The sequence below is a fragment of the Prenolepis imparis genome, unplaced genomic scaffold, assembly GCF_030444845.1.
Source record: "Prenolepis imparis isolate NDT839.2.m4 unplaced genomic scaffold, iyPreImpa1.0 SCAF_237, whole genome shotgun sequence".
NCBI lineage: Eukaryota > Metazoa > Arthropoda > Insecta > Hymenoptera > Formicidae > Prenolepis > Prenolepis imparis.
The window spans coordinates 24,648-45,095 of record NW_028141395.1 but is presented as its reverse complement, the minus strand read 5'-3'; the positions used below and the strand labels follow the sequence as shown (position 1 = coordinate 45,095).

The window sequence follows — 20,448 nt, the reverse complement described above, 5'->3', positions numbered from 1 at the left end:
GCGCGATAAAAACAAAACCGCCTTTTCAACCCCCTGGGACACTACGAGTTCAACCGAATGCCGTTTGGATTAAAAAACGCGCCTGCAACCTTCCAAAGATTAATGAATTCGGTATTAACAGGGATACAAGGGCTGTCTTGTTTATCTCGACGACATCGTAATATACGGATCCAGCTTAGAGGATCATAACAAAAGACTCGTGGAAGTACTACAGAGATTACGAAAACATAATTTAAAATTGCAACCGGAAAAGTGCGAATTTTTACGTAAAGAAGTAATATACTTAGGGCATATTATTTCCGAGAACGGCATATTACCCGATCCGTCGAAACTAGACGTGGTAAAAAATTTTCCGACGCCACAAAAAATAAAAGACATACAATCGTTTATCGGACTAGCGGGCTACTATCGCAAATTCATTGAAGATTTCTCGCGAATCGCGAAACCGTTAACAAAACTAACAAAAAAGACGGAAGTTTTTGTATGGGGAAACGAACAACAAATCGCGTTCGACACCCTAAAAGAAAAATTAATGACCGCGCCAGTGTTAAAATATCCGGACTTCATCGAAGAATTCAACGTGACCACCGATGCCTCCGACTACGCAATCGGAGCCGTGCTGTCACAGGGACCGGTAGGCAATGACCGACCTATCGCTTACGCCAGCCGAGTGTTATCTCGGGCAGAGCAAAATTATAATACGACCGAAAAAGAATTGTTAGCAATCGTATGGGCAGTTAAACATTTTCGACCATATGTTTATGGAACAAAATTTAAAATAATAACCGACCATAAACCTCTAATTTGGCTATTTAACGTCACGGACCCCGGATCAAGACTCATCCGCTGGAGATTAAAATTAGAAGAATACGATTACGAGATAATTCACAAGGCCGGACGAGCAAACGCGAACGCCGACGCGCTAAGTCGACACGTAACTCGAGATGCAAGCGAAAGAAGAAAGAGAGAAATCTTCAAAGTAGAAGAAGAGGAAGAAGAGAGAGAAGAAAAACTCGCCGATAACGCTAGAGTATATACTGAAGAGGAGAAACAACAAATACTCTACGAATATCATGATGCACCCACAGGAGGACATCAGGGAATCTAACGCACAATAAAAAGAATTCGATTAAAACATAACTGGCCAGGATTAACAAGAGACGTCGAAAAATATATCTCGAAATGCGAATCCTGCCAGAAAAATAAATTATCGCGACGAGTAAAAGCACCCCTCATTATTACGGACACGCCGAGTAAACCATTCGAAAAATGCGCGTTAGATATAGTCGGACCGTTAACAATTACTAATAATGGAAATAAATATTTACTAACTTTCCAAGATAATTTAACCAAATTTAGCAAAGCGATACCGATCGCAAACCAAGAAGCTAACACGATCGCGAAAGAATTCGCCACAAAAATAATTTTCGAATACGGGATTCCCGAAAAAATTCTAACCGACCAAGGAACAAATTTTGTAAGTGAAATATTTAAGAATACGTGCAAATTACTTAAAATCGATAAAATTCAGACAACAGCTTATCACCCCGAAAGCAACGGAGCATTAGAGCGTTCACACCGTACGTTAGCCGAATATTTAAGACACTATATAAATGCCGACCAAACAGACTGGGACGAGTGGATTCCCTACGCAATGTTTACGTATAACACGACCCCACACACGGCTATGGGGCATACACCTTTCGAATTAGTATACGGGCATCAAGCGGACCTACCGACAGCTCTAGCGAGACCGCCCAAACTAACGTATAGTTACGACGACTACTCGCAAGAATTAAAAGAAAGAATACGGGCGTCAAATCAACTCGCGAAAGAAAATATTAAAGAAGACAAAATAAAAGCCAAAGGGTTCTACGATAAATCCGCGAAAGAAACAAAATTTAAGATAGGCGACAAAGTACTAGTATACGACGAGGGGCTCCGACGGGGACGATCGAAAAAATTAGATGCACTATGGGCAGGACCTTACGTAATAACCGAAAAGAATTCCGACGTAAACTACACAATTAAAAAAGGAAGAAAAGTAGTGCGCATGCATACGAATAGATTAAAGCTATTTATAGAAAATTAATACTTACTTAATCATCTTCCTCATCGGTGTCACGGCCAGCGAAACCGTATGGTAGAGGCCGCCCCTGCTGAAGGGCCTCAAGGGTCCGCATGGCCGGAATCATAAAGGCCTCCTCCGGAGGCACAGGCACCACCTCTTGCACCGTACGCACTCCCGTCGCGACGTCCACGGACACCCGAAGGGAAAACGGGGTGCCCGCGGTCCGGCGGATAGCCATACGGGCCCGTCCTAGGCGGGTGGCGGGTAGCTCCGGTCCCACCACCGGTGCACGATGCACCGCACGCCGACACCCGGAGCATAGAGGCTCCCACCACGGGGTGAAATCGGCACAAACCACGCAATTAAAATAAAGATCGGAGGACCTCATTATAATTTTTTTTTGCTCTTTAAACCTTGCGGCACAAAAGTTGTCATAAGACTAAGCGATGAGATGCAGAAGCATCCCAGGACTCAAGAGTCACATAAGAAACTAACACCTTTCTCACCTGATAAAAGTTGCGAACCAAAGCAATACCATTAAAGATAAAATAAACACTCAATATATTATTACAGGACACTCACACTCTTAATCTGCAACGCTGGAGCATCCGCGAATCAACGCGAGAAGAATCGACCGTATGAAATAACGGAATTCAAGCATAGCCCAGGGATATACTTTGAGCAAATTGGTCAACTACACTATTCCAAGAAAACATGGAAATTAGTAGTAAAATTAGACCTAGCACCCCTAAACTACAGACAAGAACAAATAAAAAGTTATCTAAAACAAACAGAAATAATGTGCGATTCAACTATTTTGCGACTTCCTTATTATAAGAACATATGTATCAATTCAAATAATATCGCGAAACGAAAATTAAAATATTTAAATAACATAATGAATCAAATCAACACTATATACAAAAGACCTATAAACAAACGTCGAGGACTAATAGACGGAATAGGCTCAATAGCGAAAACATTATTTGGGACCATGGACGCAAATGACGAAAAACGCATAAACGAACAGCTAGAATTATTAGAAAATAATCGACAAGTAACAGAACACGCGATTAGAAACCAATTAAAATTAGTAAATGCTACTGTAGCGCATTTAGATAAATTAGAAAATATAATTGAACATAACGAAAAAATATTGCGAAAAACCATAACCGAATCTATTTCTTTAGAGGAAATACGTGACCATTTCAGGGCCATAGATACAATTATAAGCGAATTAGTAAAGGACGCAGAAAATATAATGGAATATTTAACATATATACGAAAAGGCGAAATGCACCCTCAATTAATGCCAATTAATGACATTGTAATCCATTTAAAAGAAGCGGCAGCGCAACTGCCTGAAGGATTATATTTTCCTTTTAAAGTCCGCACAGACGACTGGTCAGCGATAGAAGAAAACACCGCGATAACAGCGTACTGTGATCCGACAACAATATATACTATTTTGCGTTTCCCTTTAATTGCGCAACCGACCTATGATATTGTAAAAGTAATAAAATTCCCCACACCATCCTATAATAATGTATACAATTATATCAAAATAGATAATCAAATAATTGTTATAGATAAAGAAAAATTAACATATGCGACAATGACGGAAAGCGAATTGCGAAACTGTAATAAAATTAATACACAATATGTATGTAAACGCAATTCACCTATACACCGCGTAGATTTAGACGCACCATGCGAAATTCAAATGTATACGCAGCGACAACATTATCAGAGCAAATGTAATATAAGACACTATGTCTCGACCCACATGTTATGGATAGCATTACACCAAGAGCACACTTGGTTATACTCGACGGACGCCGAACAAACGATAACCATACAATGTGACGGTCAGCTCGAAAATAAAATAATAAGAAATACCGGCGAAATTACGCTAAACGGAAATTGTAAACTGACAACACCAGACACAATAATAGAAACAGAAGAAAAAACATACGAAATCGTTCTAGAAACCTTTCTACCTAGTATCAATATAACAATTCCAGGAGACGGAAATATAACAAGACATAACGAAGACACGCTAGAAAATATCTCACAACATCGTTTAGAATTAACAAACCTCAAAGCCAAATTAACAGATATAGATAACGACTTACAAAACAACGAACAAAACTTCTACGCAATGAAACAATTTATCTATCCGATGACATCTAGCGGAATAATAATAATATTAATTATAATAATCATTATAGTATTTTGGATAATAAAACGACAAAGAAATAGAAACAAAGGACGACCGTCAGTTAGGATAGTCGATGACTTTGGCATACCAAGATCAATATTAAAAAGGAGCCAAAGTACTAGATTTTAGAAATAAGAAACGATTATAAAACTACATTGTAAACGGGAATTATAATTGTACGTAGCATTAGAAATAATTTTAACATAAAATAAGAAAGGAAGCGAAAAACTTCGTACCTCCGTTTTTCTTTTTTTTACGGGGGAGGAATGTTATAGCCCGAACTATAACCAGTAGTTATTAGGAATAAGAATTCACTAAATATTTTTATAGAATATTATAAGATATTTTTACGTATAAAAGAGCGCTCTCGACAAACGCTCGTCGCGTGAAAACGCTAACGCAGCGAGACACGCGCGAAGCACCGGAAACCGCGAGATGCAAGCGAAGACCTGCGACTTCAACCTGCTTCGCTTGCAGTTAGAATAAAAACGCGTGAATATTACTAACCAATCAGAGACCTGTTTCCAAGGGCCTTTCCCGAAAGAAATTCAAGAAACAAAGATTATAAAAGACCGAGAGTCAGCCCGCGGGGCAGTCGCAAGTTAAGATCTGAATGAGAAGTAACGAAATCGCTAATAAGAAACCGGAACATCAGAACGAGACTCACTAATAAAGACTTGAATTATTGAGAGGAATACGAATATACGCTCATCGAATGTTACGCGAATATATATTTAAAGAAAGGACGAGAAATAAAGTGAAACCATATTCAATCCGAAATAAAAATATATTCAAAGAAAAAACCAAAGAGAATAATCCTCCTATCTTCCTACGACGTCCCGGTCGACCCGAGGATCCTCATCCTTAATTCGGCGCAACCCCAGTGCCTTGTTCGAGGCACACAACAAAGTGAAAAATGCCGTTTGAATTAGGAAACATATTGGGCTCCAACTTTTTAGAGACCCTAATAACAGAATTAATTGGAAATATGCTTTTCTTACTGCAAAGAGTATTAGATTACAGGAGACCAAAATCATGGAAGGTCTCATTTATTGTCAGCATCATAAGGGCTCTGTTTTTAACGTGTGCGTTGTCGGTAAGTTTTTTATTATTTGATTATATTATTCAATTTTTATCTAATAAATCTAATAAATTTGTTAATTTTAGAACACGAGAAAGGAATTCCCAGGCGACGACGAGTCGATAAATGGATTCATCGAAATCCATGGCTTTATAAATGTGTCGAAAATGAAAAAAGTTCGAATGTTGCGGCGACGGAATCGCCAAAACTTGGATGAATTGTGGGGAGATAGGGAGGAGGACCGCGAATGGGCGTATCTAAATGAGGTGTGGTGGACGGATATTTTCCGACTTCGAGAATTTTTTGAGGAGATCGAGATTATATGTAAGTATCTATTTTATAATAAAAAAAAAAATGAAAAATATATATATATGTTATGTATAATTAAGAAAATACTAATAAAAAAAATGTTTTTTCTGTTATGCAGGAGTCCCGCCTCGCAGCAGTCCCACGGCCGTCGCCTTACCACCCCCACCATCGTCGGCACAGCCGCCCGGCCGCCTCACCGCCTCGCATCCACAATCGTCGGCTCCACCATAGCCACCTCCACCACCGACAATTTTTATATATTATAATATTCATTTATATTTTCATCTTTATATTTTCATCTTTATATTCTTATCTTTATATTCATTTATATATTTTTTTAAAAATTTTATATCCATTTTATATTCACATTTATATATTCACATTTATATACATTTATATACATTTATATCCATTTATATTCTTTTAAACACACACACACACAAATGTATAATACACATTTATTCATAATTAAAAATAATTAATATTAAATTAATATATTCATTTTAAAAATTCCTCTTCTTTTCCTTCACTGCGTCATCTCTCGCATGCGTCTCTCGCTATCTCTGTCTCTCGCGTTCACCTCGCGCTCTCTCTTTCTCTCCTAAGCGCTATCTCTCTAGCAGTCCCTAACCTCGCGTCATCTCTCTCTCTCTCTCTCTCTCTCTCTCTCTCTCTCTCTCTCTCTCTCTCTCTCTCTCTCTCTCTCTCTCTCTCTCTCTCTCTCTCTCTCTCTCTCTCTCTCTCTCTCTCTCTCTCTCTCTCTCTCTCTCTCTCTCTCTCTCTCTCTCTCTCTCTCTCTCTCGCTCTCGCTCTCGCTCTCGCTCTCGCTCTCGCTCTCGCTCTCGCTCTCGCTCTCGCTCTCGCTCTCGCTCTCGCTCTCGCTCTCGCTCTCGCTCTCGCTCTCGCTCTCGCGAGTCTAATTTAGACTTAAAAACTCTTTATTCTTCTTTTAAATATTTTTTTTTCTTACATATTATGGACTAAAAACTAAAGCTGCCAGCTCACAATCGATGAGCTGATGCTTGTTGAAGGCGTCGCTAGCGCGTATTACATTTGATACTTCTTTAGGATTCATTACATTGGACGCAATATTTGAAAATTGCGTAAACTTGATATCGACTGTATTGGTAATTTTAACCAATCGGTCAAAAGTTACATCAATGCATGGATCGAGATCGAACATACGGTGTAACGTCGATTCGATCATCATCATGCATACATTTGAAGATTCAAGACTTATTAACTTGGCGTCGTTAATCGTACGAACTCGCACTGTTAACGGTCCAACGCTTATAAAACTGTAGGCATCTTTACAATCGTTTCGAAGCAGATTCTGAATATTGTGACGTTGCTCGTAGAGTCCTTTCCACGCTTCGAGAGATAGTATCAGTTCCTTTCCTCGATGATCTCCTATGGCGATTTCCACGTAACTCGGTGGATCCACTTTGATACCAATTTCGAGGAATTTAAATTCCGTAGCTGTCAATGCATATCGTCTACCTAGTATACGAACTGCACGAAGCTCCAACGAAATGCTGTGAAAATGAAATTAGTTTGAAAAATAATACAATTTGTAAAAATATAAAGACATAAAAATAGAAAAATAGAAAAAGTTAAACTTACTTGTCGCATTAGTTCTCAAACGATGGAGATTCATTACAATTCGGTATGTAATTATTCGCATATCTGCCGGAGCCGCTGCTTCTTTCAGCGTAGTACATATTTCCAGATTTTAAAAGTGAAATCACCAGCACGAACGGTTAACGCTACACTGATCGTATAAAGAAATTAATCGAGTGTTGTACATGACGCTTATTTTTAAAAGTAGTGGGGTAAATGTGGTGGGAGATTCTAGAATACTATTGGCGCTATGAAATTTAGAAGGGGAAACGGCGCTCGGATAAAAAGAATTCTTAGAAACGATTCGTGAGGAAAGGATTGGGGAAGGGGAATAAGAGATAAAACACATTAATGTTTAAATATTTTATTTTTCCAAATCTTGCAATTCTTTCTGGCGTTGCGACCACCAGTTAAATATTTTGAATACATTTTGTAATGCGCAATTCTTAACATGTTTTCCACATCGCATAGTGTTTTTAACATCTAGATTATTTAGAGACTCGATATTGTCGTAATCAGCATTCAAGGTCTCAATAATGAAACCGTTTCCCGCATCATCCAATATATCGGCTAACCATTCTCGCTTTTCAAGTCCTTTTACATATACGAGAATGGATTCTTCTTCTTCTTCATGTGGTCCACCAACGATAGCTGTTGTAATCAAACGCTGAGCCATGCTATATGGAACGTTTCCATCTATCCATTGTAATCCATGATGATTTCGAGTCAACCATGAGGCTTGGTGTCTCTCAGATTTTATGAGCACACCCCATGGTACAGGACATGCAAAAAAATAATGTGACAAAATAAATCCTCTTCTCAGGATTGCCGCTTCCTTTACAATGAATTGTTTATTGAGGATAAACCCCTGTAGATCCACAAACGTTGGTACGGACATGACGAGATCTCTCTCTTCGATGTATCAGTTAAAAAGAAGAATGACAACTATCTCATAACACTTTGATTTATATTCTGCTATGCTTCCTCCTCTCTCTAAATTGTTGGTGTGTTTAGGTGATTTTGCGCACAACGTTGGTCAACGGGTTGTACTGGATCACGCGATCATGTATGATGAGACAGTACGCAGTGGTATTCATCGGCACATTCTCCTTACACTCGAATTCCAATCTCACATCCACGGTTGCGCTCTTGACCGATTCGTTTTGTCGAGAACAATCAATGATCACGAACGGACCGTTACGTAGAAACATTGAGACGGTGAGACTCGGCTCGAGATACTCGTATCCATAATAGTTCTTGCAGAAACGCGCATACGTATCGTACAGAATCGACCATCTGTTTTTATCGAAATCCAGATTCATATCGTCGTACGGATAACATTCCGAGTTCAGATAGAGTTTCACATTGGTCATCTTGCAATCGTCGAATCGACTCATATCCTCAGACATGATGTTTTTCCGACCTGTCTGCAGAGCGAAGATAACATATCGTGGCTTCTCCAGCTGAGTCGCTGTCTTAATGGCCCATGAATGCTTGGTTGTACGCTGCAATAGCGGATACTCATACAGATCCCACGAGCGAAAACCCATGCTGAGGTAATGTCCGCTTTCCAGAACGCGCAGCATCGACAGCTTCTTAATCTCGCTCAACAACACATGTGGCATTCGCCATTGTATCTTGAATATGTTGATCACAGGCTCCAGCGTCGAATCTCCAACTAGACAATTGTTGTCGTTGCGCGATCGTATTAAGATTAACTCATGACGAGCGTTAATCACCACTCGTCTGTAATCCTCGCAAAATCCCAATAACATGTAGAGCGGTACGCAAAAATTGAAGTTTCCATTTGCAGTAGTCGGATCAGTCCAGCCGGCGTTTCTCATAATCACGCTTCTATCGGATGATAACGTTACATAGTTTTTGAGCAAACTTGTTATTCCCACGTTTCTGTTGCGATCAATCTCCACGCCATCGAGTTCGTATCGAATCTCATGGAACATGAATGCGACACAATTATTTCCCAATATCACAGCAGATCCTTCGGCTGGTTTATTTATCTTTAGTTCTCCCTCGATGTATAGGAAACTTTCAAACGGCAACGTATACAGATCCTGTTGTTGTATGGGTATTCTTATCTCATCACTGTGTCCGAATGTTGTGTTAGCGAACGGGTTGTACGTGTGAGTCTCGATCTTGACGATGCGATCGTCGAAGATTGGCTCGTCTCCAATGTTGAGGATGTCGGTCATTGTTCAGATGTTTCGCACCGCGAATCCCAAAGATTGTAAAAACGCAACGTTTGATGCGTTCAGTTTCTTTTTCTTAGTGCAACCGGATGATTGGATATTAGTGAATGTCGATGTTGTTGTTGTTGTCGCTGGCTCCGTAAAGATTGTGTTATCTCTCGTGTCTTTCGATCCGTTCAACACGAGCATCTCATACACCACACACGTACGTTATCGCTGTCGTCGTCGTACGTGCAATCTAATGGTGATCTCTTCTCCTCGAAAATCGAGCAATCGTCTGTCCTGGTCGACAACGCGTAACGTTAAATCCGTAACGTAATGCTCCGCACGATGATCGGCAGGTAATGTGCGCCGGTGTTTCCGATATCTTATATCCTGGTGGTACCCTCGGTGAAAATTCATGTATCGTATGAACGAGTTTGCTGTTGCTGTACGCGCCCGCGGTCACGTTACACTCTACGCGGATAATGTTCACGTTGATAATGTTAATCGGCATGTCCGACTCGTACCATTTTCGCGGCTGCAATATACGGTTCGGGCCCGTGGTCACGTTACACTCTACGCGGATAATGTTCACGTTGATAATGTTAATCGACATGTCCGACTCGTACCATTTTCGCGGCTACAGAATACGGTTCGAGAATCCCAGCAGCGATCCAATGTTGTTAGGCTTGTTAAAATTCTGTAGGCGCATTTGATCTCACTCCTCATCGTATTGTAATTAGCGCGGAGCACTATCGGGTATTCTTCATCTTCAAAGTCACCATTGTCAATGTGTTTTTTATCGTCATCACGAACAGCGTGTCGCGGACGTTTTCGTGAAATTGCATGTTTCAAAAACTTATGTATCGCTTGCAGCTCGTATGATCCCTCGGGAATCGTAATATCCGCGTCATCTTTGCCAAAGTAAAATTTATTATTCGAGGAATTCACGTTCGATATCGTGTGATAAGTCTCAAAATCCGCTAGACCGAGTTCGTATTCATCGTCGCTCAAATCTATGGCGGGAAAGTAGTTTGCCGCGAGGACGCTACTCTTTCCAGTCAGCGTGAATGTCATAGACATATCGGCAAAACTGTTTAACGAATACTGAGTTAAATAATGCAATGTCCGTCTTTAAATTCACGTGTATAGACCGATCGGAGAAACTGCAAACACAATTGTCCACAGATGCTCTGATCATAAGTTTGAACAGGTGTGTGATTGTACTGTATCTTTGTCACATTCCGCCCGAAATATTGCACCAATTCATTCGGTGGTCGAAGATTGCCAAAACTGTCGAAATATATAGCGCGATTCCCCCTCTTTGCGTACGCCACCCAATGAGTACCCGATCCTTTAGCGTTATCCAAATTTATGATGCTGTTCTCGTTTTGATATATACCACCGGTCGGTAGCGAATCACGCATGAAAACACCTCTAAAGTATGGAATGCGCATACGTTTTGCCAGTTGTAGCAATTGTATGTTGGTAGTTACGCCCTGTGGCATTTTTAGCGTCTCTTTGACGTTTTTTTTTCCTCTTTTCTCGTTGAAACTCCTCGTCCGTGTTTGTATGGAGCGAGATACAATCCGTGACCTTCCATGGCGCGATTGTGACGTAGCATCTCTTGTAACTGACGTTGTGCAGCTTTTCCGTCGTTCACCATCTTTGCTACACTAGCCGCTCCACCAATCATGGATCCAAGCGCGCCTAACATTGGTAGAATTGGCAATATGCCACCGCGTTTCGATACCGGAAGTATCCGTTTCTTCGTCGTCTTTTTCTTTGTCTTCGTCTTCGTCGTCGTCTTCAGGCCCATACCGAGCTTCGTCTTGGTTTTCATCGCTGCCCAGACAGCTGTGGCGGCGGCTCTTTCACCGAGAGTCGAATCTCTCGCAATGATACGAGTTCGCGCTTTGTCGGCGAGTATCTTATCCGCCACGTGTCTCTCGGTGAGATCGTTGCTCCGAGAGTACGCAATATCGTGTTCACGGCACGCCGTGTCCAATGGGTTGATACCTCGATCGCCTCTGGCTAATCGCTTTTGTAGCCGCGTGCCCGAACCACAAAACTGATAGCCGGGGATATGGAATTCCATTGGAAGTGCGTTTATTGCGTGATTTAATAGTCCTCTACCTATTTTTTTCGCTGATATTCGCTGCAATCCTTTATCATCGGCGCTGGACCGTCGATGTGCGTTCGCTGCCACGGTCGATTGTAATGTTCGAAACAGCGGCGACAGGCCTGAATCTCTGGATCCGCCTTTATGTGTTCCGGAAGCTTGTCTCACATGTAGTGGATGTGATTTTCACATTGCAGTAAAACTGCTTTTGGCACAAATTGAAGCTGTGCCGCGCTTAAACCGTGAATATCGGAAGCACTTGTTAGCAGAACAAACATTTTTTCGTTACTGAGCGATTCGTGGTTCCGCGCAGCTATAAATAGGCAAGCGTTCGATTCAATCGGGGAGTGGGAAAATGAGATTCGTGCGACTACCTTTGACGATACGCGTGACGAATTGCGACGACAGATTACGCTCGGTGGGGGACAACGCGGAGATGCGCAGACATGGTACGATGTTGCCGACTACTATACGCGCGATCGTATGCGGCCCCTCGAATTGCAGTAAAACTATCGTCTTGATTAGTTTGATAGAAAGCCCGCACAGTGTTTGCTTCGAAAACGTGTACGTGTACTCAAAGTCACTGCAACAGCCGAAATATCGGTATCTAGAGAATTTGTTGACGTCGATCGAAGAAATCGGCTACTTTACATTCTCCAATAACAGTGACGTCATTCCACCGAGCGAGGCATGTCCAAACTCGATTTTCATCTTTGATGGCGTGGCGTGTGACAAGCAAGATACGATAAGAGAGTACTTTTCAATGGGACGCCACTCGAACGTTGATTGCTTCTATCTCTGTCAGACGTACGCGAGAATACCAAAACATCTTATACGCGACAACGCGAACTTACTGATCTTGTTTAAACAGGACGGTACTAACTTGAAACACGTGTACAACGATCATGTGAATACCGACATGTCGTACGAAGATTTCAGTAAATTATGTCGTATTTGTTGGCAACAAAAGTATGGATTCCCAGTGATAGACAAGGACAGCTTGCTTACAAACGGGCGATACAGAAAAGGAATTAACGAGTTTGCGATACCGCAAAACGATTAGTCGCTGCCGATATTCTGTCGAGAAGAGTGAAACGCGAGCACTCTGCAGACATGGCTGATAACCATAATATTCGCGAGCGTGAAAAGATTGCGAAGGAAATTGTGAAAACGAGCGAATCGATCCGTAAGAAACTTCGTGCTTTAAACTGGTAAGATCGATGACGATATCGCAGTCAAGACTCACTTTAAACCTATTATCGAGCCACTACAAAAGATTGTCGACAACGCGAGCTTGATCGCAGTGAAATACGAACCTGAGAGTAAAGCTGACGTGAAAATTAAAACGTTACCCGCTGTTAAGCGGTACGAGGAGGAGGAGGAAGATGTGACACCGAAAAAAAGAAAACGACCAAACACAAATCGCTCATCGACACCACGTACATCGGACGGATTTTTACTGGATGAACCACCGATAAGCTCTACACCGTCCACCTCTACATAATCCGCGACAACGAGAATCCTACCATTTACAATACCCGAATCACTCGCAAACGAAAATGTTTTCGAAACCACAAGCAATTCACTTGAAACATCCGTTCGAAACACGTTACAAACGTCGGAAGGTCAAGAAATGTTGCGAGAGCACTTCGGACCACTGAGACAAAAATACATGGGCGCTCTCCTCGGTGGCGATAAAAAAAACGAGATCGATCACGTATATGGTGTCTATTTCGAAAAGGATGGAATGTTCCTCGGTAACAAACGATTTAACATGGATAAATATGATTCTATAATTATAGACAAAGTAAAGTACATTGGTACACCTGGATTATACGAGCTAGTCTTCAAGAGGATTCCCGATGATGTTATTTACACGGAAGACGATTTGCAAAAATACAAGAGCATATTATTGGCGACGAACGCGCATAAACGCAAATATGAAGCGCAAGGTCAATTACGGAGCAACAGGAGATACAAATACAAACAAATAATCGCACCGTTGATGTCAATTGAAAAGAAAAAATCTGGAAAGGGTGTATTCATGCCTCAAGCGATGACGCTAACCGACAATAAAATCGATTACGTGCACTGGGACGACCCCAACGAGCTAGTGGATCGGGTACGATTGCTCGATGCTTCGCGCCGAGCTGGCCACAACGCTCACGACAACGAGATCCTGTCGATCATCGAGGAACTTCGTGAAGCAGGCATTATTATAAATTAAACGGGGTCTCGGCAAAACTAATCAGTCGATGGGCGTCATTCGCACCGAAAAATGTCTATCAACAAATTTGGATTATTCGAATGGAGAAATGATGCAACTGGCACAAGCGATCATTGGGATAGATTGGTGAGAAGTTATATGCGCGGAAACGCTCTGTGTCGTGTCGCTACAGACTATGATGCAAGATCGCGCAAGATTCGTCGTGTAGCGCAACCTGAAGCTGACACTGATGCTGTCAACAAACTGTATGTGGAATCCTGCGTTAAAAGATTTATGAATCAACAGAAAGAATCAGATGAGAAGCTGTCTTCGTTCGAGAAGGACGTGCGAGCTGTACAGACTGCGATAAACGAACTTCAACGTACAGCTAATGCTAACTCAAAAACGACTATCAACCTGAATGAGCAGCAGTGAAAGGGTTAGGAGCGGCTATCGAACGGTTATCGAACGGCTATGAACAATTATCGAACGGCTACGAACAATTATCGAACGGCTACGAACAATTATCGAACGGCTACAAAGGATTATCGAACTGCTATCTAACTACAATTAGTGGTAGTGAACGGCCTAGCAACAGCTGCGAACGAGGGTACGAACAACTCTAGCAGGGTTGCGAACGAGGCTACGAACAAGTCATTAAAGGCTACATACAAGGCTACTATCAACTCAGGAACGGTTGCGAACGGGTCAGGAACGGTTGCGAACGAGTCAGGAACGGCTACGAATGGGTTAGAAACGACTGTGAACAAGGCTGCGAACGAATCAAGAACGATTTTCGAATGGGTCAAGAACGGAAGTAAACAACGCAAGAACGGCTATGAACGGCTCAAGAACGGGTCAAGAACGGCTACGAACGGCTCAAGAACGGGTCAAGAACGACTATGAACGGCTCAAGAACGGGTCAAGAACGGCTACGAACGGCTCAAGAACGGGTTAAGAACGACTATTAACGGCTCAAGAACGGCTACGAACGGCTCAGTAACGGAAATGAACGATAAAACAAGCAGCAGTAAAGGACGATCGGGAAAAAAAACCGACGAAGCGATGAAACAACATAGTTTGGAGAGACGGCATTTGGTGAACGAACTGCACGCGCCGGCGAGAAAAAATTTCCCCCGAAGACATGTCATAGTGCGAGGATACGATGATCTGTGGCAAGCCGACATCGTCGAGATGCGTCCATATTCTCGTTTCAACAAAGGTTATCACTACATACTCACCATCATCGATGTATTGAGCAAGTACGCGTGGGCCGTACCACTCAAGAGTAAAGGTGGAAGCGAGACGGCTGACGCTATCGCCGAAATAATTCGAGATAGCAAGAGATGCCCGAAAAACATGCAAACTGATATGGGGAAGGAATTTTACAACGCTGACGTGCAACGGCTTATACGGAAACATAACATCAATCATTATTCTACATATTCGGTAATGAAGGCATCGGTCGTCGAGCGATTCAGTCGTACGCTGAAGAACGACATGTGGAAGATGTTTACGCTGAATGGAACTTACAAGTGGATAGACGCGTTGCCGCGACTCGTATCGGATTATAACGCGCGCAAGCACCGAACAATCGGCATGCGACCCGCCGACGTCACCCCCGCGATCGCTGATAAACTTTTAAAAACGGTATATAGTAACATAAAGATTGCCGCTCCGGCTAAATTCAAAGTAGGTGACTCGGTACGCGTTAGCAAGTACAAGAAACTTTTCGAGAAGGGTTACACGCCAAATTGGACGACGGAGGTTTTTAAGATTGTTAAAGTGCAGCGTACTAATCCCGTAAGCTATCTATTCGAGGACTATCGCAAAACATCTGTCGCTGGAGCGTTTTACGAGTGAGTTCGCGCATCGCGCGAATTATCCGGACGTGTATCTTGTGGAGAAAGTACTGCGCAGGAGGGGTGACGAGGTTTACGTGAAATGACTGGGATTTGACAATTCACACAATTCTTGGATACATAAGGACAATGTGATTTTATTCATATAGACTATTTATTTTAAGAAAAATATAATGTGTACAACGTATAAAATATATAAAAATATACATGAAATATATGAAATACAAAATCTTTATTAATACATCCTTTCCTTTAATCGTTACAATATATTACACATATGTTACATAACAATATATCATACACACATACACACAAACATTATACTACATTATATTTTATAAGGGTATCTGGTAATGTCCCCATGGTAATGTGTCGGTCGAATCAGTTATAATATACCGCTTATCGTCGTACGGACTTAGAGCAATTTTTGTCTCGCGGATGGTATACACTTCGTGCAATTTCGATCTAATACATGACTGCTGACGTGTCATTTCAATCTCGTCATTCAGGCACCGCGTATAATCGTCGAATGTTATACTACGCGCTACGACATTACTTTTGACACCTTTTGCTTTTTTAGTGTCTTTTTTGCCGTCCACCCTCACCGCGTACATTTTTGCTCTAAGCCCGACGAATTCGGTCATTATCGCGCCGTTATTCTCGTCTTTCATCAAGCCTGGCACCTTTTTGTTTGCATGCGCTATATCGTATGCGTTGTCAATTGGATAATCGCTCGTATCGAATCTAGCAATATCGCGTTTCATGTTCTCGTACACATCGTCGCACTCGATGTGATATATTAAACTGTCGGTGTCGGTGTACATTATCCGACATCTTTCACGATAGAACGGTGACATGTACTCATAACGAATGAAATTCGTATAGACACACTTTCGATATATCGAGTATACACATACCAACATAGATTGGTTTGTTAAATTTTACTTCTAGTTTACGTAATTCAACGGCGATTAAATTTTCCGAAAAGACGCTCCTGCTATGGAAATTTGGTTTCACGATCATCGCTTCCGCACCGTATCGTCCGTCCCACTTTGTCAATAATTTTACATCTACATGATTTCGAACGTTTTCCATAGATTTGTCGAATACCGCGTTGTTCATCAATTTGTACAATTTTTTTTCAAAATCATTTTTCGCTTGTGTTCTAAATTTCGTATTGAGTTCGATGTAATCGCGGAGCCATGCAGATTGAGTAAATTGTAATACGCGATGTATCTTTACGATACGAAGACCGTGACGTGTACACTGCTGCAGGTTGCGATAATGTATGACGTAACACTTCTTGTCATATAGCGTCGCGAGGAGCTTATCTTCCCGCTTGCCGGGCGGCTTGTCGCGCGTCGGACAGAACGGTAGGTCAATGTGTGTGTTGTATTTATTTTGTGGGTACTCTAGATCAACCTCGAGAATATAACCTGTGAGCGAATCCGGAGCGATCGCGTTAACGTCAAAGTTTGAAATGTCTTCGACCCATCGAAAATCGGCATAAGGCAATGGTTGACACATTGCCCATCCATACAAATTATTTACATCGAAGTACATAAGGTACGACGATGGTTTCGATGAATCATATGACTGCATGTACTTGTTATTAGCATGCGCGTATCTGTTGGAGCATTGACTTAGACCACCGCGTATACCCCGTTCAATAAACATAACCATGTCGATATCGGTAAGCAATTCAAACGTAATATTTGTATGTTTTAGCATCGCGTCCCATGTATACCCGGGAAGAGTATAATAATATGCAGGGTCGAGTCCATAACTCGCGATGCAAGTGCGAAAGTTTTCAAAAATATCTGCTAATAACAAGATATCAGTTTTTAAGTATAAATCGCTATATTCGCCTAGAGTTCGAAGGGAGAATCGATTCCAGACGTTCTCAGCGTGCGCGTAATCGCTCTCGGATACAGTGTCACCGGTCAAAGAACTGTAAAACGATTCGCGCGGCGGTAAACGCGTGTCCTGCAGCTTGTCCATGCAGTCAATGTACTCGTACGGAAAGACACCTTTTCGCGTCAATAATTCGAAATTGTGAGCGGATAATGCGGAAAAATTGAAACGTAAAATTTTTAACTTATTCTTATCGAGAAAAGATGCTAATTTGTCAAGACTAGCACTGAGAAATTTGTATGAATCGATGAATCGTAATTTTATGCAAGCTTTCCGATCTTTGTTGTCGTCGTCGGTACTATTGACAGTCTTTGTAAATGAAATGTATTTTTCTTTTGTTATTGGAAGCACATCTACACGTCCTTCGTATGCGGTAGCTATTTCTTTTATGATAAAATGTGCGTCGTAACCGGATAGATTGTGGAAAACTACAGGAATGACATAAGAGTCTTTGTAATTTAGATTACAGTTTGAGTGTGCGGGACCCCTGTATCGCCTAGTTAGATGACAATGATCGCGTATTCGATTATCGTCCGGCGCAAACGGTTTTTCACAAATGTGACATTGCGTGGCGCTATGAAATTTTTCCCACTCGTCTGATGTTAAATTTATCATGGGGACATTATTAGATAAAATACCCTTTATGCGATGCGCTAATTCCTCGAGTTTGTTGGCGAACCACGCGACACAATCGGCACCGCGATAAGATCGGTATGCGGATAATGTTTCATCGTACGAGCATTGCACATAGTACCCAACGCTAAATACCTCGTGATGTTGATCGTATGACACGTGTTCCGATGTCTTCCTCAGCACACACTCCAAGTCGGCATACACCATGAATGGAAGCCGCTCTTTTCTGTTGTAGTTGTCGAAGCCGAGCCACTTATCTTTATCGCTTGGTAACCGGATAGCGCAATTGTTCATTTCTCCACAGTCTACCGTATGTGCCTGCAACTTGTCCTCTGATCCGAAATAATGCAAGCATCTGTGAAAGAAATTACAATTTTATTTACAATTATATATAATTTGCAATATACGTACCGATCACAGATATATTTTTGACCATTGTGTTTGCTCAGTTGCGAGCTTACGAGGCGAGACAGATTTTTGATATACGCGAAATGTCCAACGTTGTCCTCCTCCACGTACAGCAAATTCACATGTTTTTCTCTTTTCCGATCGGCGAGTCGTATCGGAAGAATTGATAATTCCTTCTTCCTCTCGATGCCGTAGACGTTGATTGAGATATCGTTTACATGTTCAAACTTTTTTATTTGATTCAACGTTATCGGAAACTCAATGTTTTGTAAATTTAACACCGTTGTATAGTGCGGATATGAAGATGTTCTCTCAGTATATTTTTCAGCGGGGTACAGAGCGGCCACCACTGACCACGCGAAACACGCATTATCCGTTGATCGCACATTAATTACCGCTCTCTTCGTCATAATTTCTCGATGTAATTTAATAAGACATCCTGCGCGCATAAGATTGTACTTGTTGACGTTGACCGTAAGATCATGGATTCGTGACAATGCCCATCCGCTATCACGTTCCTGAAACTCTTCGAGAGACGTCAATATGGTTTCGATGACGTGCCGCTCATACCACTCGCGTAAATCGGACGTGCTAAAGAGTTCATAATTTCTCGTGTTAATACTTTTGTTGGCCCGCTTATCACCTGTCACAAACTCACCGTTGAACACTGTATTTACTTTTACACAGTTGTGTATTTTTATAACGTCTTGCACTTGCTCGAGTACTACACTACTAGCATCTTCCAAAAATTGTCGCGGTTCGATATAGTCTGCGTTAATCACCGCACCGGTCAGTATACGATTTTCAAACGCGGTATCGATCTCTCGCCAAACGAGTCTTCCCGCGTTATTGTCGCCACTGTAATTACCACCACTGGATATAAATTGTCTCTGCAATCGAGTTTTTGCACCCTCGAGTCGCGCGATTCTAGCAACCAAAGATTGTCTATATCCAATCGAGAGTCGCGGACGCTTGACACGGCTGTTTTCTTCGAGCAGTTTGATAAATTCCTCGCAGCGCAGCGCCCATTCAAAATACTCGCCCAAGGTGGCGATTTGATGGGACCGCTCCAACAGGTCGCGTTCAGTCTGCTCGATGTTTTCCATTTTTCCACACTTTTTAAAATCACGTTCTATAGAGCACTTGCACCCGTTATACTTTTTTTTTCGACCGACGTATCTGTGCGCTTGCAAATTACGTACTATGGTTTGAAGTGGCAACAGTCCTTATTATATTTCGTCTAATCATTTCTTCCTATCTTCATGATTAACGGATTGTTTAATTACATATCAGAAAGGTGATCTCCCTTCATCACGTTATCGCTTTTGACACAGAGCGGCCGGACGTCGGCGCTCATTTTTGTTTATAAAAATTCAAGCGGCCGGACATCGGCGCTCCCTAAACAATGAGAAAGAATTCCGCTTAGGGGGAGGGGAAAGGTACCGCAAAGGCTGCCGAATATCGGCGCGTAATGCAACACGGTCTTTTACCGCGAAAAAAAACACGTGTCCCGACGTGTTCATTGCGATAAGCGCGACCCCCCAAGATCCCCTCAGATTGAGGAGGGGAGGTACCGCGTGGGTGGCCGAATGTCGGCAAAATTATCGCAAAATAATTCTTCCTAAACAATGAGGAAGAAACGTCACATATGGGAAGGGGAGGGGGAGGGCGGAAGTACCGCCAAAGCGCGTCGCCTTATGGGGAAGGGGAGGGGAAGTACCGCGAGGGCGGCCGAATATCGGCGCTCACTTTGCGGTGTTTTGTTTATAATAAAACATGTTAGATAATTCAAAGTAATACAATACGCTGTTT

General features: G+C 42.0%; 3 protein-coding genes across 3 annotated transcripts; 1 reads left to right on the top strand and 2 right to left on the bottom strand.

The window, feature by feature from the left end:
- Positions 1-6,655: 6,655 nt before the first annotated feature.
- On the bottom strand, positions 6,656-11,334 carry LOC145948093 (uncharacterized). The gene is made up of 2 exons (XM_083057853.1): positions 11,207-11,334; positions 6,656-7,217 (listed from the first exon to the last, which is right to left on the bottom strand). The coding sequence occupies exons 1-2, from the start codon at positions 11,332-11,334 to the stop codon at positions 6,656-6,658; spliced, it is 690 nt and encodes a 229-aa protein (XP_082913979.1).
- A 1,392-nt stretch (positions 11,335-12,726) lies between these two features.
- On the top strand, positions 12,727-13,840 carry LOC145948092 (uncharacterized). The gene is made up of 3 exons (XM_083057852.1): positions 12,727-12,799; positions 12,849-12,978; positions 13,132-13,840. Exons 1-3 carry the CDS (start codon positions 12,727-12,729, stop codon positions 13,838-13,840), a joined length of 912 nt encoding a protein of 303 aa, XP_082913978.1.
- Positions 13,841-15,631: 1,791 nt separating this feature from the next.
- On the bottom strand, positions 15,632-19,993 carry LOC145948091 (uncharacterized). Its single transcript, XM_083057850.1, has 4 exons — positions 19,923-19,993; positions 18,640-19,494; positions 18,234-18,583; positions 15,632-15,642 (listed from the first exon to the last, which is right to left on the bottom strand). Exons 1-4 carry the CDS (start codon positions 19,991-19,993, stop codon positions 15,632-15,634), a joined length of 1,287 nt encoding a protein of 428 aa, XP_082913976.1.
- Between the last annotated feature and the right edge of the window lie 455 nt (positions 19,994-20,448).